This window comes from Bombus affinis, chromosome 2 (assembly GCF_024516045.1).
Source record: "Bombus affinis isolate iyBomAffi1 chromosome 2, iyBomAffi1.2, whole genome shotgun sequence".
NCBI lineage: Eukaryota > Metazoa > Arthropoda > Insecta > Hymenoptera > Apidae > Bombus > Bombus affinis.
This window is the reverse complement of record NC_066345.1, coordinates 18,337,051-18,356,490: the sequence shown is the minus strand read 5'-3', so window position 1 is coordinate 18,356,490 and position 19,440 is coordinate 18,337,051. Positions and strand designations below refer to the sequence as shown.

At 38.9% G+C, this 19,440-nt stretch overlaps 1 protein-coding gene across 3 annotated transcripts in view; it reads left to right on the top strand.

The window, feature by feature from the left end:
• The window catches only part of LOC126928801 (tyrosine-protein kinase Drl-like), a 102,646-nt gene that overhangs the window by 79,631 nt on the left and 3,575 nt on the right, over positions 1–19,440 (top strand). For all 3 annotated transcript variants that reach the window (XM_050744611.1, XM_050744614.1, XM_050744613.1), the window contains 5 exons: positions 551–725; positions 7,593–7,797; positions 15,788–15,944; positions 16,839–17,106; positions 17,791–17,977. In XM_050744611.1, the coding sequence (XP_050600568.1) occupies positions 551–725; positions 7,593–7,797; positions 15,788–15,944; positions 16,839–17,106; positions 17,791–17,977 (992 nt within the window). The remainder of the gene's footprint in view (positions 1–550; positions 726–7,592; positions 7,798–15,787; positions 15,945–16,838; positions 17,107–17,790; positions 17,978–19,440) is intronic.

The following is a 19,440-nucleotide window of genomic DNA, read 5'->3' as shown; positions in this document are numbered from 1 at the left end:
GCCAAAGTCTCGCAGCGTAACAAAGCGTACACCCGCCTCTTATTGATGCGCTACATCAATTTATGGAAATCTAATAATTTTCTATAGAATGGAGCTTTATAATGTGTGTATATTAATAATAGCAGATGTGTTATTGAAAAATTTCTTGTCGCGTCTTATTCAAAAGTTTTAGTATTTCAACTTTAAAATTTGTAATCGAGAAAACAAAATTTAAAATCATAAAGCTAAAATTTGTATTATGATATCGAATACTTGAATGAACTCTTGAATTTATCTTTATATATATATATATCTTAATTTAAAATTTTAAAGAAGATGATAATTCTTAAAATTTTTAACGTTGTATCTAAAAATATTATTAACTCGTTATTTATCTAATTTTCAGCAAATGTTGTAATATTTATGTGCGGAGATGTGCATACGCAATTTCCCCACACTTTGATTCATGTATTACGGAGCACGAAATATTATACATAGCTAGATATAATAGAAACGATAAGTCGGATTACTCAAAGATACGAAAACGAAACTACTAGGATTTTTGTTGCAGGAGTGCAAGCACCTCCCAGAAATGATTCGGTACGTTTGGAACCAGGACCTTTGGTGAATGGAGCCGGAGCTCTTTATATCGCCGCAACATGTGCGTGCGCTTTGATATTAGTCGTTGGAAGCGTAGCAAGCGCCTTGTACATTCGCAACAGCAAGGCTCGCATTCAAGAATCCCAGTAAGTATATACAATTTCCATATGCCGGTTATCACTTTGCTACGAATTCCGGTTTCACGTTCGAATTACCCAGGAAATTTATTTTTAACTCGGGTTAGACGAAAGTAATGGTTAAATACACTTTGCAAGTTACGAATTTCGACGTTATTTGAATAAGCTACGAATACAAAAAAAGTTTACGAGTATTTCTTCTCTCGTTCCTTTCCCGTTTTCTAATTATTTATTGTTAATTTAACAAAAATAAGTCGATTAATTGTAAGACTAAAGCGGCTAATTAATATCAATCTCTATAGTTAAACGTTTAAACGAAGTTTTACTAGTAAGCATATGGGAAACTCGTGTCAAGATTCAATTTGTAAGCATTGTGTAAGTCATTTACGCAGTGTAAGCCATGTGCTGATAATGAAACAGACGCGTGTCTTGCACCGTTTTATGTTTTAATAACTAACCTTTAAGATTCATATTTAAGATGTTCGTTATCGAATAAATCGTCACGATGCAGATGAAATTATCGATACCTTTGCACATAAGTAAGAAACATTACAACGATGCTGTTTTATCATTCGCTTTGGAGAATAAGGCAAAGTAGTTTTGTACTACGCTAAATCGCTATTCTTTAATGAATATTTATTGCCTTCGAATTAAACGTTAAAGAACTGATCAAAAAATATTACGGGATTGACGTACTTACGAAGCGATGTGTGTCTTCGGTTTAACGATCGTTTTTCTTAATTAGTAGTCTCAAGCGAGAAGTACGTATGCTTTAAACGCAAACAGGAAAATTTTGTAGTGCCACTGTCGGGAAATCGGAACAGTACCGGAAAATGCGGCAGAGGCGGTCATCTTACGATATTTGTACAAACGAAGAGTAGATAAATATTTTCAGTAATGCTTTAAATACTGATTGGCATTTCAAATGTCACGAGTAGAATCGGACACGAGCGAATAAATGAAAATCAGCGGCAAACGGGACGCTGAAACGCGGCGACGCGTAGGCCACTGACTGCTCGTAAGATTCGCACGGTTGGCAGGTTTTCACGTATCGTCGCGCGCGTCGGGCGCATTCTCATTTCCCACCAGCAACCGGAGAGTGAAAAGTCGTCGACGTGCGTTGCCGGTTGTCGTGAATTTTCCGTTGGATACGGCAACTGCCGAGTTGGGCTGGTCTCTCGGCCCGGTTCACCGCAGGGAAGAGACAGAAGGGCAGAGAAAGATTTCTACACCCCCGCGGGAAATTCATGGGATAAGCTGGATAGGAACTCGTCCGCATGAAATATCCTTTCAATAAGCCCCGGTGATACGTCGGTCGCTTGCCACGGCAGCCGACATTTTATTGCACGGCTACACGCCCCCGTTCGAAAGAGGACTCCTGCGGGAGAGAATGTAAGCAGCGAATTCAGAGGGATGGAATCGCTCTCCATCTTCGCCTGTTCCTCGCCTTTTCCCCTGCTATATCTCGCTTCCGTTCCACTCGTCTTTCCCTCTGTGCGAACCACTTGTCTCTTTTGCAGATGTACGGAACGAACTAGCTCAGTCTGGCATCATGGGAAAATGCTTCTCTTATTTGTACCGATCGACTGAAATGCTTCGCATCCGTCTAGAACGAAAGCTTCCGAAGGGTTCATGAAGTCATTATACCGCAATTTTTCTTTCTTCGCGTCCGATTCGCCTAGCTTGTAAAAATTATTTCGACTCTTCTCTTACGTTAGACGTTTGTCTTTTATATAGATAGTAATTTGTTTGTTGAGAAGCGATAGTTAGAAAAATTTGATATCTGAGATATATACATGTTGTATACTTGACAAGTTACTATAAACTTTGAAAGATACCGTTGTGATAAAGTACGTGTTTGATATCAAACATTAACTGAACATCGTATAAAGGTAGTTTTTCCATCGAACTTTTATAACCTATTTCACGATGCATAAATTATTAGCTGTACGTATATAGCAAAGCAACTTATCCAAGAAGATTGCGGTAAAAGAAGATCCGAGGCAAAGTTTCAAGAAGGCAGAACTTTTACCTCCCTTGTACTTGCTTCTCTACTACCTCTCCAGCTTCTCTCTTCTTTGTGCGGACTCGTCGTATACTTCCTCCGAATATATTAGTTCTTCCTAGACTTTTGGCATGCGATTTTTCACGCGACTTGCGAGAAAAAAAAGTATCGTTCAAATTTGCGGCAACGTGATCCACTCCGTTCTATTCGTTTCTAATTTTTGTCTCTCCTCTGTTACAATTAACTGCTTGTACTTCGTCGCTATAATTTTTGCAGATGATTCAAATATATAAATTAATAGACAAATTATGTCGCAATCTGTTTCCTTCCTACAGGACTGACGTAACATAGTGGAATAGCAAGGTCAATGAGCAAAAGTAGGTCCAAACAAGACGGAGGTACAATTTCTACTAACATATTTCAAGGTCTACATGCTTTATTTTACGAAACACCGAAACAATTTTTCCCGTTATTTGCTCGACGTTTGTAATTTCTTCAAAATTGTACATTTGATTGGACGCGTGTCTAAGCACGAATAAAAATCAAGCAAAATTAATCAAGTTTCTCGAAAACATGTCTCGTACGAAGAAAATCGTATTCCGTATATTTAACTTCTTTCTTCGTGTATAATCACCTTCTTGACATATCCATGAAAACTGAATGGCGCATTGCGCTTCGTTCTGACATGTCATGGACATTCCAGTTCGCTTTTTCAAGGCCGATCTGAAACCCGAAGCTGAAGTTTTAATTCGCTGATTAATTAAATTAAAAAACTCGATCGAAACCCGAAAAACCACAAACGTGTCATCTGATCATTGTGAAAATTTAAAGTCTAGAAATCGCCTTCTTCTCGATTCTGCAAGTAGAATACCTTGGAAATATGTATTCGAATTAGATGCTGCATGAAAGAGTTTCATTAACAGAAATATCCTGCGAGGTATTATAAATAAATGTTCTACGAAGCACGTTATTAGATTAAAACCCGTACTAAGTCTAACTTTAATTAAGAGACGCTCTTTGCAATACACGTATTAACGCTCGAGCGTACGAGAAATGTACTTAACGGCAGGTAGGTAGGAGAGCCTCTAGATTACGTAAGTAGGTACTTCAATTACACATTCAATCGAAACTCCGTTATATCTGGTATTAACGAATTAAATACTTTCTTGCTCGATCGCCCGATATCGACGAAACGAATCTCATTGCACGATAAAATTATAAAAATGAGATCAAAAGGCAAAAACTTCCACCGACCTTTCATCTTCGTTTCCTTTGTACGCCGCCTTTCCGATTTCCCCCAAAGTAGATCGATTGTCTCCTGACGGGCATTATTAAATCTTTTGAAGCTCCTCGTCATGGATTTTTCTTAAGAAGCAAATAGTTCGAGACCCCTTTTGACGACGAATATTACCGAGCTAATTTTAATACGTACCTATTTCTGCCTTTTCTACTACTGACTCTTATGGCCAAGAGCATCGTCGTGTTCAAATGTATTATTCATTCAACGTATTATCCTTTTCATGTCAGACTCGTAAATATATCAATTTTCACTTCCGCGTTGAAGTAACGTCGAATGTCCTTTTTTTTGTTCGTAAGTATACAGATTAGAAAGACGAGTGTTGTAACAAACGTAGTATAACAACGTGACGATTAATTAATCGTAATAAGGATGAATTCATTATTTCCAGAATTATCTGATAATTTCACGTTCGAAATGCACTTTTTGTTTGTGTGGTTATTACGGTTTTTTTCTATAAAATACCTCTATACTTCTATAAAATACGTTACACCACGAGTCTGTTGTACAATAATTTACTAATTAATAATATCGGTCGAAAGGTAATAATATTAATTGAGAAGTGATAAATTATCCATCGTAGACTTCTGTCGCGCAAACGATATGTAAATAGTTTTTGAGATCGAATTTTCGAATTTCTTGAATATTTTCATATAAGGAGAATCTACTTTGTGTCGCTATCAGCATACGTTAAAATGTTGTGACCTACAACAGCGAAATAGCGGAAAGTGTGATTTCTCAAAAAATAGTTTGTTGAAATTATTTCTAATTAAAACTTAATTCGCAACTTCAAAAGTGCAATATATTCTAGCAAATATCTTTTCCTCCTACTTCTTGGTAGCGGTATATTTATCGTGAAAGTAACTGTAAAAATCTGTAGGGGAAACGGAATTTTATTTCGAAGCGGGTGGCGTTAAATCTTTACACACAGAAATGTGCATTATCTACCTATTACGATATTCCCACAACGAAGAAGATATGCCTTTCGCGTCGTAAAAGATATTTACTTTTATAGCTCGATTATTACGAACGAACAAAAAACTTTCCATGTTTTATCATACCTTCGATTCATATTCCTTTTTTGCTGAACCTTTTTTTGAAATCGTACAAAACTCGCGTATCTAACGAAAGTACATTCTACTCTTACATCTATACAATATGTAATATCGCGTATTATATTTTGTAAATAGTATTAGGTGAACCATCGATTCTTACATAGATTCTAACATAGTTGCAAAGACGGTATCTTCTATTAGGATATTACATTTGACTAAAAAGTACATCGCGAATATGTTTAACCGAAACATTTCGTTTCGTTTTCATTTCGCGAAGTAACGATAGTTGCAGTTCCAATAACAGTTTCCGATGAATTTTCGACCATTCTTCAAACGTCCACATCCACTAAGGCTGTAATCTGAAATTTTAATACATCGAGTGGGCACTTTTATCATGGTCCCCCGACAGGGAATATGGGGAATATTTTCATGGAAAGGAAATTTTAGGAGAAAGGGGAGACAGAAGTAGCCCTTCTTCTTCTGAAAATGCCTCCTTACCTCGTTTCCCGCGGCGTCTTTCGCTTTGGGGAAGTGCCGGCGCGGCATGGGCCAATTGTCTCTCGAGGGATATATTAGCTCTTTTGAGTCTTTTCAGGCTGATAACGCGCGGCAAAACGAGGATCCTTCTTCTCCTGCCCTTATACGTCTCCTTCGGGGGCGAGGCTGCAGATTTTACATCCGTTCGCTCGAGTAAACACAGCATCCACCGTTGCACCCTCGTTCCCGTTACCATGTCGATCTCGACTCTACGCGCAAAGCACGATTTTGATATTGGACGAGACAACGTTGTCCTTTGCGGCGAAATATTCCATTCACAAACGGAGACAAGAAATTTCTTCGCGCTTGTTCCTTATATCCCATGTACAGTAGATGCTCTTGGCAATATTTTTACGCAGCAAATGTGTATAGCATTTTATTTTAATACGGTATCGAGTTTACGATCTCATTAGACCGGTACATACGAAATATATCGATGCTGCGAAGTTCTAATACGACAGGCAACTACTACCCATTAAATGTTCTCTTATCGTCGATTATCAGCTATATTAAAAGACATAAAATATCACATATCAGATATATTTATCGTTAGGAATATTTAAAGTAAAAATATCAAGATCTTATTATCGATCTTAAACGTCGTAATTAAACGGAATAACTAACATCCGTTTATAAGAATTATATACGTTTGAAAATTTACAAGAAAACTAAAGCAGCTTTTATGTACGTGTCGTTGAAACGTGCAACTAGTTCCAGAAATGTCATTAACTTCGAATAAATTGAACGGGATGTAAACAGTGATTCATGCATAACGATCCATGTATCGACGTTAAAGCAGCCTGTAGCGATAAAGTCGACTGTGAACGTTACAAATTGAACAGCGTTTTTTAATTTAATGCGCCAATAAATTACGGCTACGTATTTGCTACGTATTTATACAGAAATTATCGCGCACGAATGTGTCACTAGCAGCGAAATAAAGTAAATCGGGCATGCTAAATCCGAACTCGTACTACGGCATAAAATATAAGCCCGTCCTCGGACATGAATACAAAGAATTGGGGGAAAAAACCGAGCGTGGAATATTTGAAATCGTTGGCGCAATGTGTTTCTCTTTTTCGTTCACCTTTTTGGCGAATCGCGGTAGTGGATTTACATGCGCAAAACGGCCAATAAATCCGACGAAATATCGGAATTACCGTTCCTCCGCGAATTCTCTCCCGGTATTTTAGTTTTCTCGGTATCCGTACCTCCGTTTATCGTTCTCCTCGTCTTCTATCTCGCCGCTTTTGAGCCTCTTTCTGCTCTAATATCTCGCTGCAAAGGGGAACGAGACCCTCTTTGAAAATTTTTCCCCGCAGGCTAAGCGGTAATTTCACACGCTACGAGAACTTTTCACGGGATCGATCATACCGGATACGCTGCCGAATGTGCTCGCAAACCTTCTGTTACGTCGAGTTACGAATTTCAGGAAAAAACCAACGACCATCGTGAAACTCGATGTGAATAATAAACGAAGTCATAAAACTTGATTCTGAAACTGATTAACATCGCAAGAAAGAACTGTTTTACCTCATAGAATAAATTATCATTACATCGAAATAAAAATGTGGAACTATAACAATTTCGTTACATAATATGAATTTCACCGGCAACCTATAACTTCTTTCTGGTTAAAGTTTTGAACAAAAAATTTTTAAATAATACGTTAATAGTACGCCATTAGAACATCGAAAAGAAATGGAAAATATTTGATCGTAGACGAGAGATTGCGATCCTTGTTCCAGCGTTATTTGGAAATTCGCTTAAAAGCATCGAGGTGTCAAAGGCAATTCGGTGGATTAGAATGAAAGTAACGACGAGGCAGAAAAAGCTAGCAGCAGCGCAGCGGTAGCAAGTGTCTCTCGCGATTATAACTCGCGCAACTCGGCTCCCGGTGCAAAGCATGTCGTGCATCGTAGAAATAATTAGCCTCGTGTATAATCATTAACCGGTGACTACAGGATCGTCTGTTCTTTCAGGAAAACACTGCCCTGCTGTAGCTATTCGGCGGCAGACACCGGCGGCTTAGCCAGAAGTTCTGTCCTGGTTAGGGTCGACCCACGACCCGGAAGCGCGAATTCCGGAAGTTACGCAACCATTGCCGACCTAGAGCCACTCTATGCGAGACCTTGCGGTTCCAGAGCGAGTTACTACGCTTCCAGCCATGTGACGCATCTGAGCCAGGTATAGTGCAAAATCATTTTACGGAAACTTCGGCAAGATATTGCATTAAGTACCTACATACGTTGGTTTCGAACCGGGGGAATGTGAAACTCTCCAGGCAGGAGATGCTATGCCGAGTTGCCTCTAAAGTTTCCGAGTTTAACCGAGTGCAGCCCTGCCTTACGTGTCGCGAAACATCCTTGCTTCGGTCTAATCAATTTTATATTTGATCGAACGTGATATACGATTTTACGGAGACCGTATGCAGTTGGTTTAAATTTTTGAAAACGCGTTGAAGTATCGAGACGATATATTCGCTCCGAGAAGAGGTACGACGCAACTCCAAGCAAAGAGAGATCGGCAAATGTTCGGCAAAAAAAAAAGCTTAATGCTTACGTATTCTATCGTTTAAGGGAGACGAAATAAAATACTCGAAGAGGTTCTTTGTAACAGAGATGGTTTCATGCTACTTGTTGAAGCATTACTGCGAGAGGCGAAGAATTCCACACAACGCATAACAAATAAGACGCAACAAATAAGAAATACTACAATTTGCTATAGAAAACATCTCGAATAATTTTTTAATTATATTTACTTCTTTAATTTGATTCTCTAGAATCGAGAAATGCATTTGTTTCTTTAGATGATTCTCTCGATCGTGTCGATCCTTTCAAATTGATGACAATTGAAAATTATCATAATTATCAAAACAGAAACAAAAATTATTTAATATTACGATAAATAATATTTAAGAAATTTTGAACGGATGAAAAATCCATGTTTAGCTCCAAAGCTAAATAAAGAGACAATTTTGATAATATCGAATCGATTGACCGATCGTACCGAAGTTTAAAACTGCTTCTCTTGTAAAAAAAAAAAAAAAAAAAAAAAATAGAAAATACGAATTATCGTGTTCTCAAATGTGGTGAACCAACGATATCGAAACTCCAGTGAAACCACGTTTTAAAGATTTTTTTTTTTTTATTTATTAATATTATGTAATTACATAACAGTGTTTATCTGTTGCGCTGTATTTTACTTGTTCTTACTGTAACGATAATTAAAAAGATGTTTCTTTTTATTTATCTGACCGGAAACTTTCGCGCGTCACTGTACGTTTCAAAGAATTCCAGATATCTATGACCAATAAAGACAAAGAAATTATTATCGAGATACGTATGTAGGAACGTGTTAGTGCGAAAAAATTAGTGTGTCAATGAATTAAGAACAATGTTTCGCAAACTCGTAAACTATGACTCTCGTATACGATTGGACAATTCAATATGTCGGCTTATCGTGTTTCTTCGAATAGCGTAATGGGCTTTAAAAGCGGCGAAGCAGTCCGCGAAACAAAGTCGAAGGGTAGATGAGGAACTCTCATAGAGAAATTCGATTTTCTCTCGGCCCTTCTCTTTCTATCCTGGCTGCATCTTCATCGCGAACTCCGTCTTGCATTCTCTTTTCGTTCTCTACGTCGTTCTTTCAGTAGCGAAAACGAAGACTGCGAGGCGATTCTGTTCTCCGGCGTGGCCGGTCTCGTCTGGCCTCGCGTGCGAGACGAGAGGTGCATTCAAAAACTTTATCGAATTTGTGGTCGTAGGGGCCACTTTCTACCAACAACTTTCTCCACCCAGTGCTTTCAAACCTTTCGGCTCTTTATTCAGCTGCTTCGAACCTGCCAACCTACAACTTCCTTCTAACCGAGCGAACACACGACCGTTCACCAGAAATTGGTACACGCGATAAAACCCTTTTCCTTCGCATCCTTTCCCCCTTTTGCTCCCGTTGCCTCTTGTTGCTTCTGTCAAGCTTCCTGCTTCGTCCTCCTCGGGGAGATAATTCCCCCCGGAGGAAAAGGTAAGATCTGCTTTTCTTGGTCCTGAGTCTACATGTAATCCGATACTTGATTTGCCACGCGACTTTCGCGAAGAAGAATCATTTTATTCGTCTTATTTCGTTGGTCATAGATACCTGGAATTCTTTGGAACCGTACAGAAGTGTGCAAAGGTTATCGGTCGGATAAATTTTTCTCTTCGTGTCCCAAAAGCGATATTTGGAAGAATATGAAGGGAATTTAAGACAAAGTTCGATATGATGCAAAGATACGTAGTTAATTCTCCGTGAACAGCGAGTCGACGATCTATACGAAATTTCGAAAAGTTTCGACTTTATGTAACAAATACTTATATAACGCATTAATTAACGTATTAATATCGATAAGTATTTTAGATTTCCCCGGAGCTTAAAACGATATTAGAAAAATTAAATTTCATCACAAACGATCCAGTTTACCTATAGAATGTGGAAAATATGTTTCCTCGTGGAAGGCTAACTTGGCAAAGAATTTTATTAAAACTAAGGAAAAGAAATTTTTTACATTCAGGCACAAGATTATATATCCAAACACTGTTTTTTTACACGATTTGTCACGATTGACTCAAATTGGCACGAAAGACGATCGAAGGTAAAATATTAATCTCTACCGGAAATTAATATACATATATATAGTTAGACGGTTTGACGGACGATTAAAAGAAACGCAACTTTCCTGTGATATTATTCTTTTAATTAAAAAACCATCATCGTCGTTGCCTAATTTGAATTCTTAATTCCATATAAATGGAAATATAAGACCCTCGTTATATGCCAACGTGAGTACAAAGGGAAACCGAGTGTAACTGTGTAATCGATCATCGGTGCTTGAGTGAATAATTAATAAAGCGAATAAATCGACAATTTACAATTTTTATCCTGCTTCGAGAAGACGTATAGAGGCGACGCGGTGAAACGACGAGGACGGGGCGCGGGCGCTGCGAGGTCGTGACTTCTTCTTTTCGCCCTTTCACCTTCTCGCGTTCTCCATTAAAGAACACGATCCCTCTATTCGCTTGTGCCGTTGCTTTCGGACCAGGCACGCTTCGGTCGCTGATCTCTTTGATCGCTTAGAATTCAAATTTCAATGGAATCAAGTACATAAATCGAAGGATGTGTGATGAAAGGAGACGATGTACTTTTGTTCGATAAGAACTCTTCTCTTCGAGCGACTTATCGAAAAATTGTGCCATCGTTAGGAAAGAAATTCACATTTTAGTACATTTTATCGTAGTTCTTATCTCTTTCTGTACTAGTGTATACTACTACTACTACTACTTCAGTGCCAGTGGTAAAAGTAGCCAATTCCTTGAACTAATTATAGTTTTCTGTAAACGAGAGACATAAGATAAGGTTACTAGTGATTGAACATTTCGTGATACGACGTTGCACGAGATTCTACAAATATTTCATGATTTCCGTAATTTTAACAAAATAGCACGATAAAAATTCATCGACGAATAACGTATGTATGTATGAAAATCTCTGGACGTACGGGGCACGACATGCCGTAAATGCGAAATAGCTAGAATAATAACCTCTTTAACAACTCGACGTGACTCGCCTTTCCGCTTGGTGCGTATTTAAAACGAAAACAAAGAAAACATAGAAGGGAAGAGAACGGGGAGAAGAAGGAGGAGGAAAAAACAGAGATCGCGCAAATGTCGAATAAATATGCAATGGAGTTTAGAAAGAGCAGCCGGGCATGGCTCGATTCACGTAACAAAGTCTAGCCGGCACTTTCCGGCTCGAAACGAGCGTTTTACATTAATTTGCCGGGAAAAAGAAACGGCTCGGTACCACCTGTGCTCGGCTATTCAAAGAGGAGGTTGGCAAAGGGGACGGACGAAGGTTACACACGCGGTTAGAGAGGCAGAGAAAGGGGGTGAATCAGGGTGAAAGGTGGAGAGAAGCTAGAGAGAAACTGCAAGTGGGTCCTGTGATTGTTTCGGCTTTGATCTTGGATCAATTTACCGGGTATACGCGTATGCCTGAACCCTCGGTGTCCTCGTCTGAAACGCCACCCTCCTGCTATACCGGCGACTGTGCGTCACCGACACGAAGAACCACGAAGAGAGGAGCGTTTATACAAACGCGTACAGACGTAAGTACGCGCACCTCAGACGCGAATATACAAGTATACACACGCGCGCGCGTACACACACACACACACAAACATATGTTTGTACGTAACCACGATCCTTAGGGAAAACTTATCCTCCGCCCTGATTCCGCACCCTTTCCCTCGCTTACTCGCTCGCTCGCTCGTTCGCTCGTTCGCCAGCTCTCTTCAAACTCAGCCAGTCATGTAATGCAGCAACGTCTTATCCCTCCTGTAAAACGATACGCTTGAGATCCCATTGCCGAAGAAGCCATTACTGTTCCTGTTTACCGGGGACCTTCGGTTTCAGAACAGATGCGTTTTCCTCCTGATTTTCCCGATAGACGCGGAGAACAACCAGCCTTTCGTCATCGAAAGAAAGATAAGAAAATAGTCGTAGTCGATGGTGCGCGAAACTACACTACGACGAAGCTACGGTAAAACTGCTTAACATGCATAGGCTGATAGCCCGTATTTAACGTTTTGTATCTTAATTGTAAACGTCGGTCCTCGAATCGACGATTCGGGTCAGCGTTGCCTCAAGAAGTTCTTGTCGCTTTATCTTCGATCAAGCTTCTCGATGTAAACTCGTGTACTGAAATTGAAGCTTTGAATTATTTAAACAGTTCCTGTAGTTATTCGTGAAGCTTCTAGGTGGATTCCGTGTAACTAAGAACTTTTATTCCGTTTAAAAATAATCGGACGACGTAGAAACGTTGGAAAACTTTCGGTGCCAGAAGGAAATGTCGAGTGTCTTCGCTTTATCTTCAAATTGCTTTGATAGTATCTATATCGTACCATCGTACGAACGTCAGTTGTCGAACACGACGACTTAAACGCACTGGCATAAATTGTAAATTTGTTGTAAAGTTACTCTATACTTCAGCTTTAATATGTGCTTCCATTTATTCAAGCTAATAAATTCTGTCGGTTCTTACAAGCGATATCGAAATTCCTAAAATCGAACTCGATTAAGCCAGATACACGTTTCACGTGTCGTTCAATTTCTATATCCTCTCGCTTTCCCCTCTCTTATCGATTTACTTCGTCGTTTCTTTGCCGAATAGAATTCTATCTAGCCGAGAATTAAAGAGCAACGTAGTCAGCTCTTAAACTTGTCACCGTTAAACGCGCCGAATAAGTTGTATAAGTCGATTCTCTGGTTTACCCGAACGATATCGCCTTTCGTCCCATGGTCGATGGTTTAATATAGTTAGATCGGAAACTGTATTATTAATTAGCCGGATTGAAATTAAAAGTTTCAAACACGACCCTCGTGACGAGGAGGCTAGGCGGCGCCTAAAAACGATGCTTTCAAAGTGACTCGAACGGGAAACAAACGACGACGTTTGACGAGACCCTCTCGATAAATAAATCGAATTGCTGCATCGTACGCGTCCGGCAAAAAGTTCGCTGCTGGCGCCGTTAAATCAATAGACCGATTGTGATTGTATAAAAGCGACTCGTCAGTCTACATTCATTACAAAAAAAAAAAAATACGTTTGCAGCCGGTTCAATTCCTCTTCCCATTCGTTTCTCGCGGCAATTACGAATCCGTTTTTTCAAACTAATAGCAGCCGCTTGTTAATTATGCGTCGGACGAAGTTGTTAGCATTGAAAAATTTGATTTGCTTCGATGAGCAGTTCAGCGATGAGCAAAGCAATCGCCACGCGGCCGGGCACGAAACAAATAACAATAATCAACGTTGGGGGATAATATTTATTACTCGTTTTCCGAAATCTCATTTACCACGTTTGCGTCATTTTCCACTGTCGCCCACGATATTTGCTTCCAATTTGCAATCGAATTGTAATAGCAGCGTATACTCGTGATATATACGAAACGCGATATCAATCGAAAACACATCTTTCCTACAGAACTTTAACGAGTTATTCCACGCGACAATTTCCTTCTTCTTAAGATTATACGATAACCTGTCATCTACGTATATCTTATACTTATTTATTACTTATTTGTTTAATAACGTATCACATTGCCACGCGTAGATGGTTAAAAAAGTTTACACAGCGCGGGTCGTTTCCATTTATTTTCTCGTAGATTGTAAAGGAGAAGGGGGATACCTACCGATGTTTTACACATATAATCTAGTACAAGCAGGTGGGATATTTTTATTTTCACTGCTTTTACTTTCAGTATTATTTCATCGGAAATCTGTTATTTAATTCTCATCGTATGTGCGTCGTAATATGAAATACCGATTAAAATCGTTGGAATTTAGAATTTTCCGATAAACATAACGAGTATGTTTCCATACTTATATATACCTTTAATATTATATATACCATACTTATGGCCAATATGATGTATATGTATATGTATATGACAGTGATATAATACTATGGCGAATCGATCTATTTGACACTTTTTACAAACGCACAAAGAAAAACGTGGAACAAACGAAGCAGAATTTTGAAACAGAGACCATGCATTATAGCCGATTTCCTACGCGGTTTGATAAAGCCTACGTCATAGCATTAAACTACAAAAGCGTAACTTGCGCGTAAAGTGCTCTAATAATCTAATCACTGCTGCATTATATAGACGAATAAAGCGAAGCATTTGATAACATCATTAGCGTCTTATTTTTATAGCACACGGCGCATTCGGGCGTAATTCACTTCGCCATAGAAAACCTCGTTACTGGTTGCAAACAATATAATTAAAAGTGCCTAGCAGCGGTGCCGGCTATCGCGTTTAAACCATGGCGAAAGCAACATGGAAGCATCCGCTTTGCTTTCCATAATAACGAAATTATTGCGTCCCGTCAACTACCGGAAAACCTCCCCCCTCTCTCTCTCTCTCTCTCTCTCTCTCTCCATACCGCACCGCACCGGCCCGTGTCGCTTCGCGTTGCGATTATCAGTTAAACAAAGGTGCGCTTCTCGTTTCTATTTATATTTATAAGCTTATTCCGCGTTCCAAATTCCACGCTTCGAATTCCGCAACGGTCCTTTATAAGTCTCTCGGCATGCTCGCTAGCCGATTTTAAATTGTCTCATTGCATTTTCATTAACAAACGGAAAAGAGAGAAAGTAGAAGCGAAAAACGAAGAAGAAGAAGAAGAAAAAAAAAGAAAAGCGATAAAGAAAATTAGAAATGGAGAAACTGAAACCGGCGAGAGGAGAACAGAGAATGAGACCGACGAGCGGAACGAAACGCGGTAATGAAAACCAGCGGACAAAGCGGAAGAAAGAAGCTAGCTGAAAGTAGATTTTTTTTCTGTCGTCGCGTCGGATAAGAATTACAGAGCACGGTAAGTCGTGATATTAGCCGGCCGTATTCTCGTCGAACGTTGTCCTCGAAGTTTCGACGAATGATCTCAACCGCGACATCCTTCTCCGGCTCGGGGAATCTTTCTTTTCAACTCGGTGATCGCGTTACTTTTCAAATCGGGCACGCCCTCCGATAATTTGCACGCCGCCAATGCTTCTCACAGCTGGTTTTCCATCGTCTTCTGCCTCTTTTTTTCTCGCTAGTGTCGCTGGTCTCGCACGTACACGTACAAAACTCGGTGCACGCGTAGACGCGTGCAAATGGAATGGGAGGGGCCGAAGGCAAAACTCCGGAAAATTGAAATTAATGAATAACCGGTCTCCCTGCAGCCCTGTTTGCTCCCCGTCGGAGCTGTCCTACGCTTCGCAACGCAGGAACCGCTGGAAAACCGTTGAGGAACAAAGGGGAATGTGGCTACGATGGAAACGACGATATAACGATGACACGGCCGGACGTGGGGCAAGAGGGGAGGGAGCGAAGGGAAGCCGGTCCTTCTCTTTTTTTCTTCTTGCCATTCTTCTTGTCCTTCGGGGACTTCGCGACCTCTTTCGTATCCTGTTACGGGCGACAAATGCTTTTTTAATGAGTTCCCCCGCGAAGGGATTTTGTTCTCTGATGAATTATGCAGACGCCGTGTGACGCGATCGAGAGACGCCGAGAACGGTTGCAAATTGTTTAGGAATCTCTTTGGTGTCTGTGCGCATCAGGCTTAATACCTCCGTGTCCTGTCTGTTAATTTATAGTCGACCGATCCTTGCGAGAAGGCTAGGGCACTCGCGGTATCGAGGTCTGCGCTCTACTGTCGCAATCTCGTACAGGAGGGCACCTTCGGACGCGTCTACAAAGGTACCTTGGAATTGGTCGGCCGTGAACAAGAAGTCATCATAAAGACAGTCACAGGTATCGATGTATTAGTATCGTGTTGGAGAGGCGTGATATCGGGCTTTGGCAATAGCAACGACTCGTCGCTTTAGGAATAGTAAGAGAGTCGTTGACGTTTTAAATCAATATCGTACAAAATATTTCTTCTTCTTAACTTTTTAAATTAATTGGAACATCTTTACTGATCGTTAGAACATCTTGAAACGTTTCGCAACTACGTAAGTAGGTTGCAACAGCTTCATGTTCCAACCTCTTTTACGATCAGACAAATTCGAGAATGTGTCATTCTATCAACCAACACGATATTAATAAAGTTCATGATGAAAGATTTCTTTTATACAAAGATTTTTTATACAAAGTTTTACTTTCAAAACTCCTTATAATACATATTTAAGTAACTTACGATTTGCTAAAGTATTCAAACGTTATTTTGATATTTAATATTTTAATTAAAATTGAATAAAATGTTGCAAGGTGATTTATATGCGTATGTTTACGTGCTACATTAAACAAGTTTATCAACATCGGTACGAAAAATTGAAAATATTATTCGATAATTTAATTTTCAATTATGCGTACAGGTGTTCAAATTTGAACGCAAGTTGTACTACTCTAGGCTAGCGACGCGCGATAAGGTAGAAAATCATGTATCTGCCGCAGATTCGTAAAACGGAACGAAAAAAGAAAACGATTAAACGAAACGAGGAAAATATTTAAATAACAAAATCTGTTACAAAATGAATATATCCTGTTAGTTAAAGACAACAAAAATAATCGTAAAATCGTAATTATCGTAAATTGTTTAATATCTTATAGCCTAAATTTTACGATTATTCAAACGCGTTAACGATAACATGAAAGATAATAGAAATTACTAGAGGAATTAATAAAAGATCGTGTTAATCATTTTAGAAGTGGCATCGGCTTATCAAGCCTCTTTGCTGGTGGTCGAGGGCTCGCAGCTGGCAGGATTAGTGCATGCAAACATAGCTTCGCTCGCCGCCGCCTGCCTGGATAGTTCTTGTCCGTTATTGGCATACACGAGTTCACCAGGCGAGTTGAATTTGAAGTTGTACCTTACCGACGGAAACCATCATCCTGGGACCAGGGACTTGGTGCACGTTGGCGCGCAGGTTGCTAGAGCAGGGGCATTCTTGCACGGTCGAGGGCTCTTGCACAGGTGATTGCGTCTACGTATCTCTCTATTCGGTAGATTGACTAGAATGTGAACTGAATTGCTGTCACATAGAGTGACTAAGATACACGAATACCACTGGTTGCCAGTAGGTGTAAATTATGCAAACAATGTGTAAATGAGTTCTGCTTCTCAAATGGAATTATAAAGTACTGTTTTCATAAGATCGACGAATGCGAAAATATATATGTGGTTAATCAATCGTATCTTTGAAGCTTGAAAGATAATGCGCGAATAAAAATTGTAATAAAGCGTATGTATAGTAATTATAATATATTATATACCGACATTGTAATTGCGGGCCAATTTAGCAGACTTTCCAAATCTTTTATCTATCTCGATTAAATAACTAAAGAATAAGAATTAAACGTGTTCGGTAAACATATCCCTGAAGAGATTAAAATGACGTACTTTGATATATATTTATGCAAGATGATTTGAAAATCATGGTACAGAAAGAGCCTATTGTAAATGGAGCGTATGCGAAAAAGCAAAAAAAAAAAAGTTACGCGAGTAACTATATTTTTTCTGTCTATGTTACGGCTTCCAAATCATCCTGTATAATAGCTTTCTCGTATCTGTATCATTTATACTATAGAACATGCTGACACAAAGTTTGGCTGGAAAGAAGGTTCGGAACATCCTGTATAATCGACAATATGTTTCCAGGGATATCGCTGCCAGAAACTGTTTGATCGAGCCAAGCAGTCTTCGCGTGCGATTAGCTGATACGGCTTTGGCGCGAGATCTCTTCCCTCAGGATTACCATTGTCTCGGTGATAACGAGAACAGACCCATTCGTTGGATGGCCTTGGAGACTCTCCAGCACAATCAGTATAGCACGGCGACGGACGTGGTACGGACTATAATTCGCATTGAATTCCAATAAACTTTTGAAGCTGTACCACCACTCCCTAACGATAACGAACGACTGAATTTTCTAATAAAATCAGTAGACTAATATACATTTAAATTATCTATTAGAAGATTATTTTTGCTATCTATTATATACTATATACATACGTATATTATCGTATACATCTTTAAGTGAAATATTATTACGTATATTAACGTCAGACGCCTTTCTATTAATTTCGAAGAATCTAATTTCTGAATTTGACTTTTAATTCAGAAATCAAGAATTCGAACATAAAGAACGTTTCAAGCAACAAGACCAGTCTATAGACCATTACGAATGTCAGTCTCATCGTCGCGTTATATTTTATTTTATTCGTATTATATCTTATTATATATTAATCGTATTCGTCTCGTGGCACCTATAAACTGATTAGCGAAAGTCAACAGAAAGACAACTAAAATTACAAGAAGTATAATATATTTGGTTCGGGATTGTCGTTTTTGTACTAAACACAGAAAAGGTAAACCGAATAGTTGGCGGCATTCTACGCACTCTAGTTGAAAATCGCTGGCGTATCGCCTCTCAAAAACTAATTTAATCGGTTCTTGATATTCCCATTATACTCAAGTATGATGATTACGAAGCATAGAATTATTATTGTAGTTTGGTGATCCAAATATTTGTATTAAAGTAGATGTTCTGATCATAGCTGATGGAGAGAATCGATTGATTTTTACCACATGAATTGGAATTATGTAAATTATATGCTCTCTCGCGTTATGTTTCGACCAACACGTATAAACGGAATTCTATTGTACACAGGTTGATTCGATTGTGAACGAATAATCAATTTAAGAAAAAAAGAAAAAAGATACTTGGCCAAATTTGTATCCGTGCGATAGGTTAAATTATGATGCGTTTTTAAACGAAACAGAAAAAAAAAAAGAAAAATATTTCGTACCAATGGATCGCTTCTTCGAGGAAAAAAGATTCTTTAAAACGTAGAAAGGAAATTTATTTAAATGAGAAGCGACTCCATAAATAGTTACCTATTTAAATTTGCTTATACATCGTGAAAGATACATATATAACATACGTTGTAACTTTTGTTACGATATTATCACACTGATACATAAAATATGAAAGTAGATACTTGTAACGAAGTAAATCATTTTCAAGTGACATTATCGAAGAGCGTTTTTTACGTTGAAAGAAGCTATTACGGATATAAAGACGTACAAATGGACAAAATGGATAAGATTATTAAATAACGAGGAGTTTCGGTAGTTTCGAATTTTAATAAAAAGAAACATTTTATCGAGAATCGCGGATTTGATGAAACCGCGAGAAAGTAATAAACGCTATATCGTTCGTTTGCTAAAAATTATACGAACGTAAGTGAACTCTTATCGAACATGATGACGAGTAATTATTCCTTTTCTTTTCTTTTCTCTTTGCAA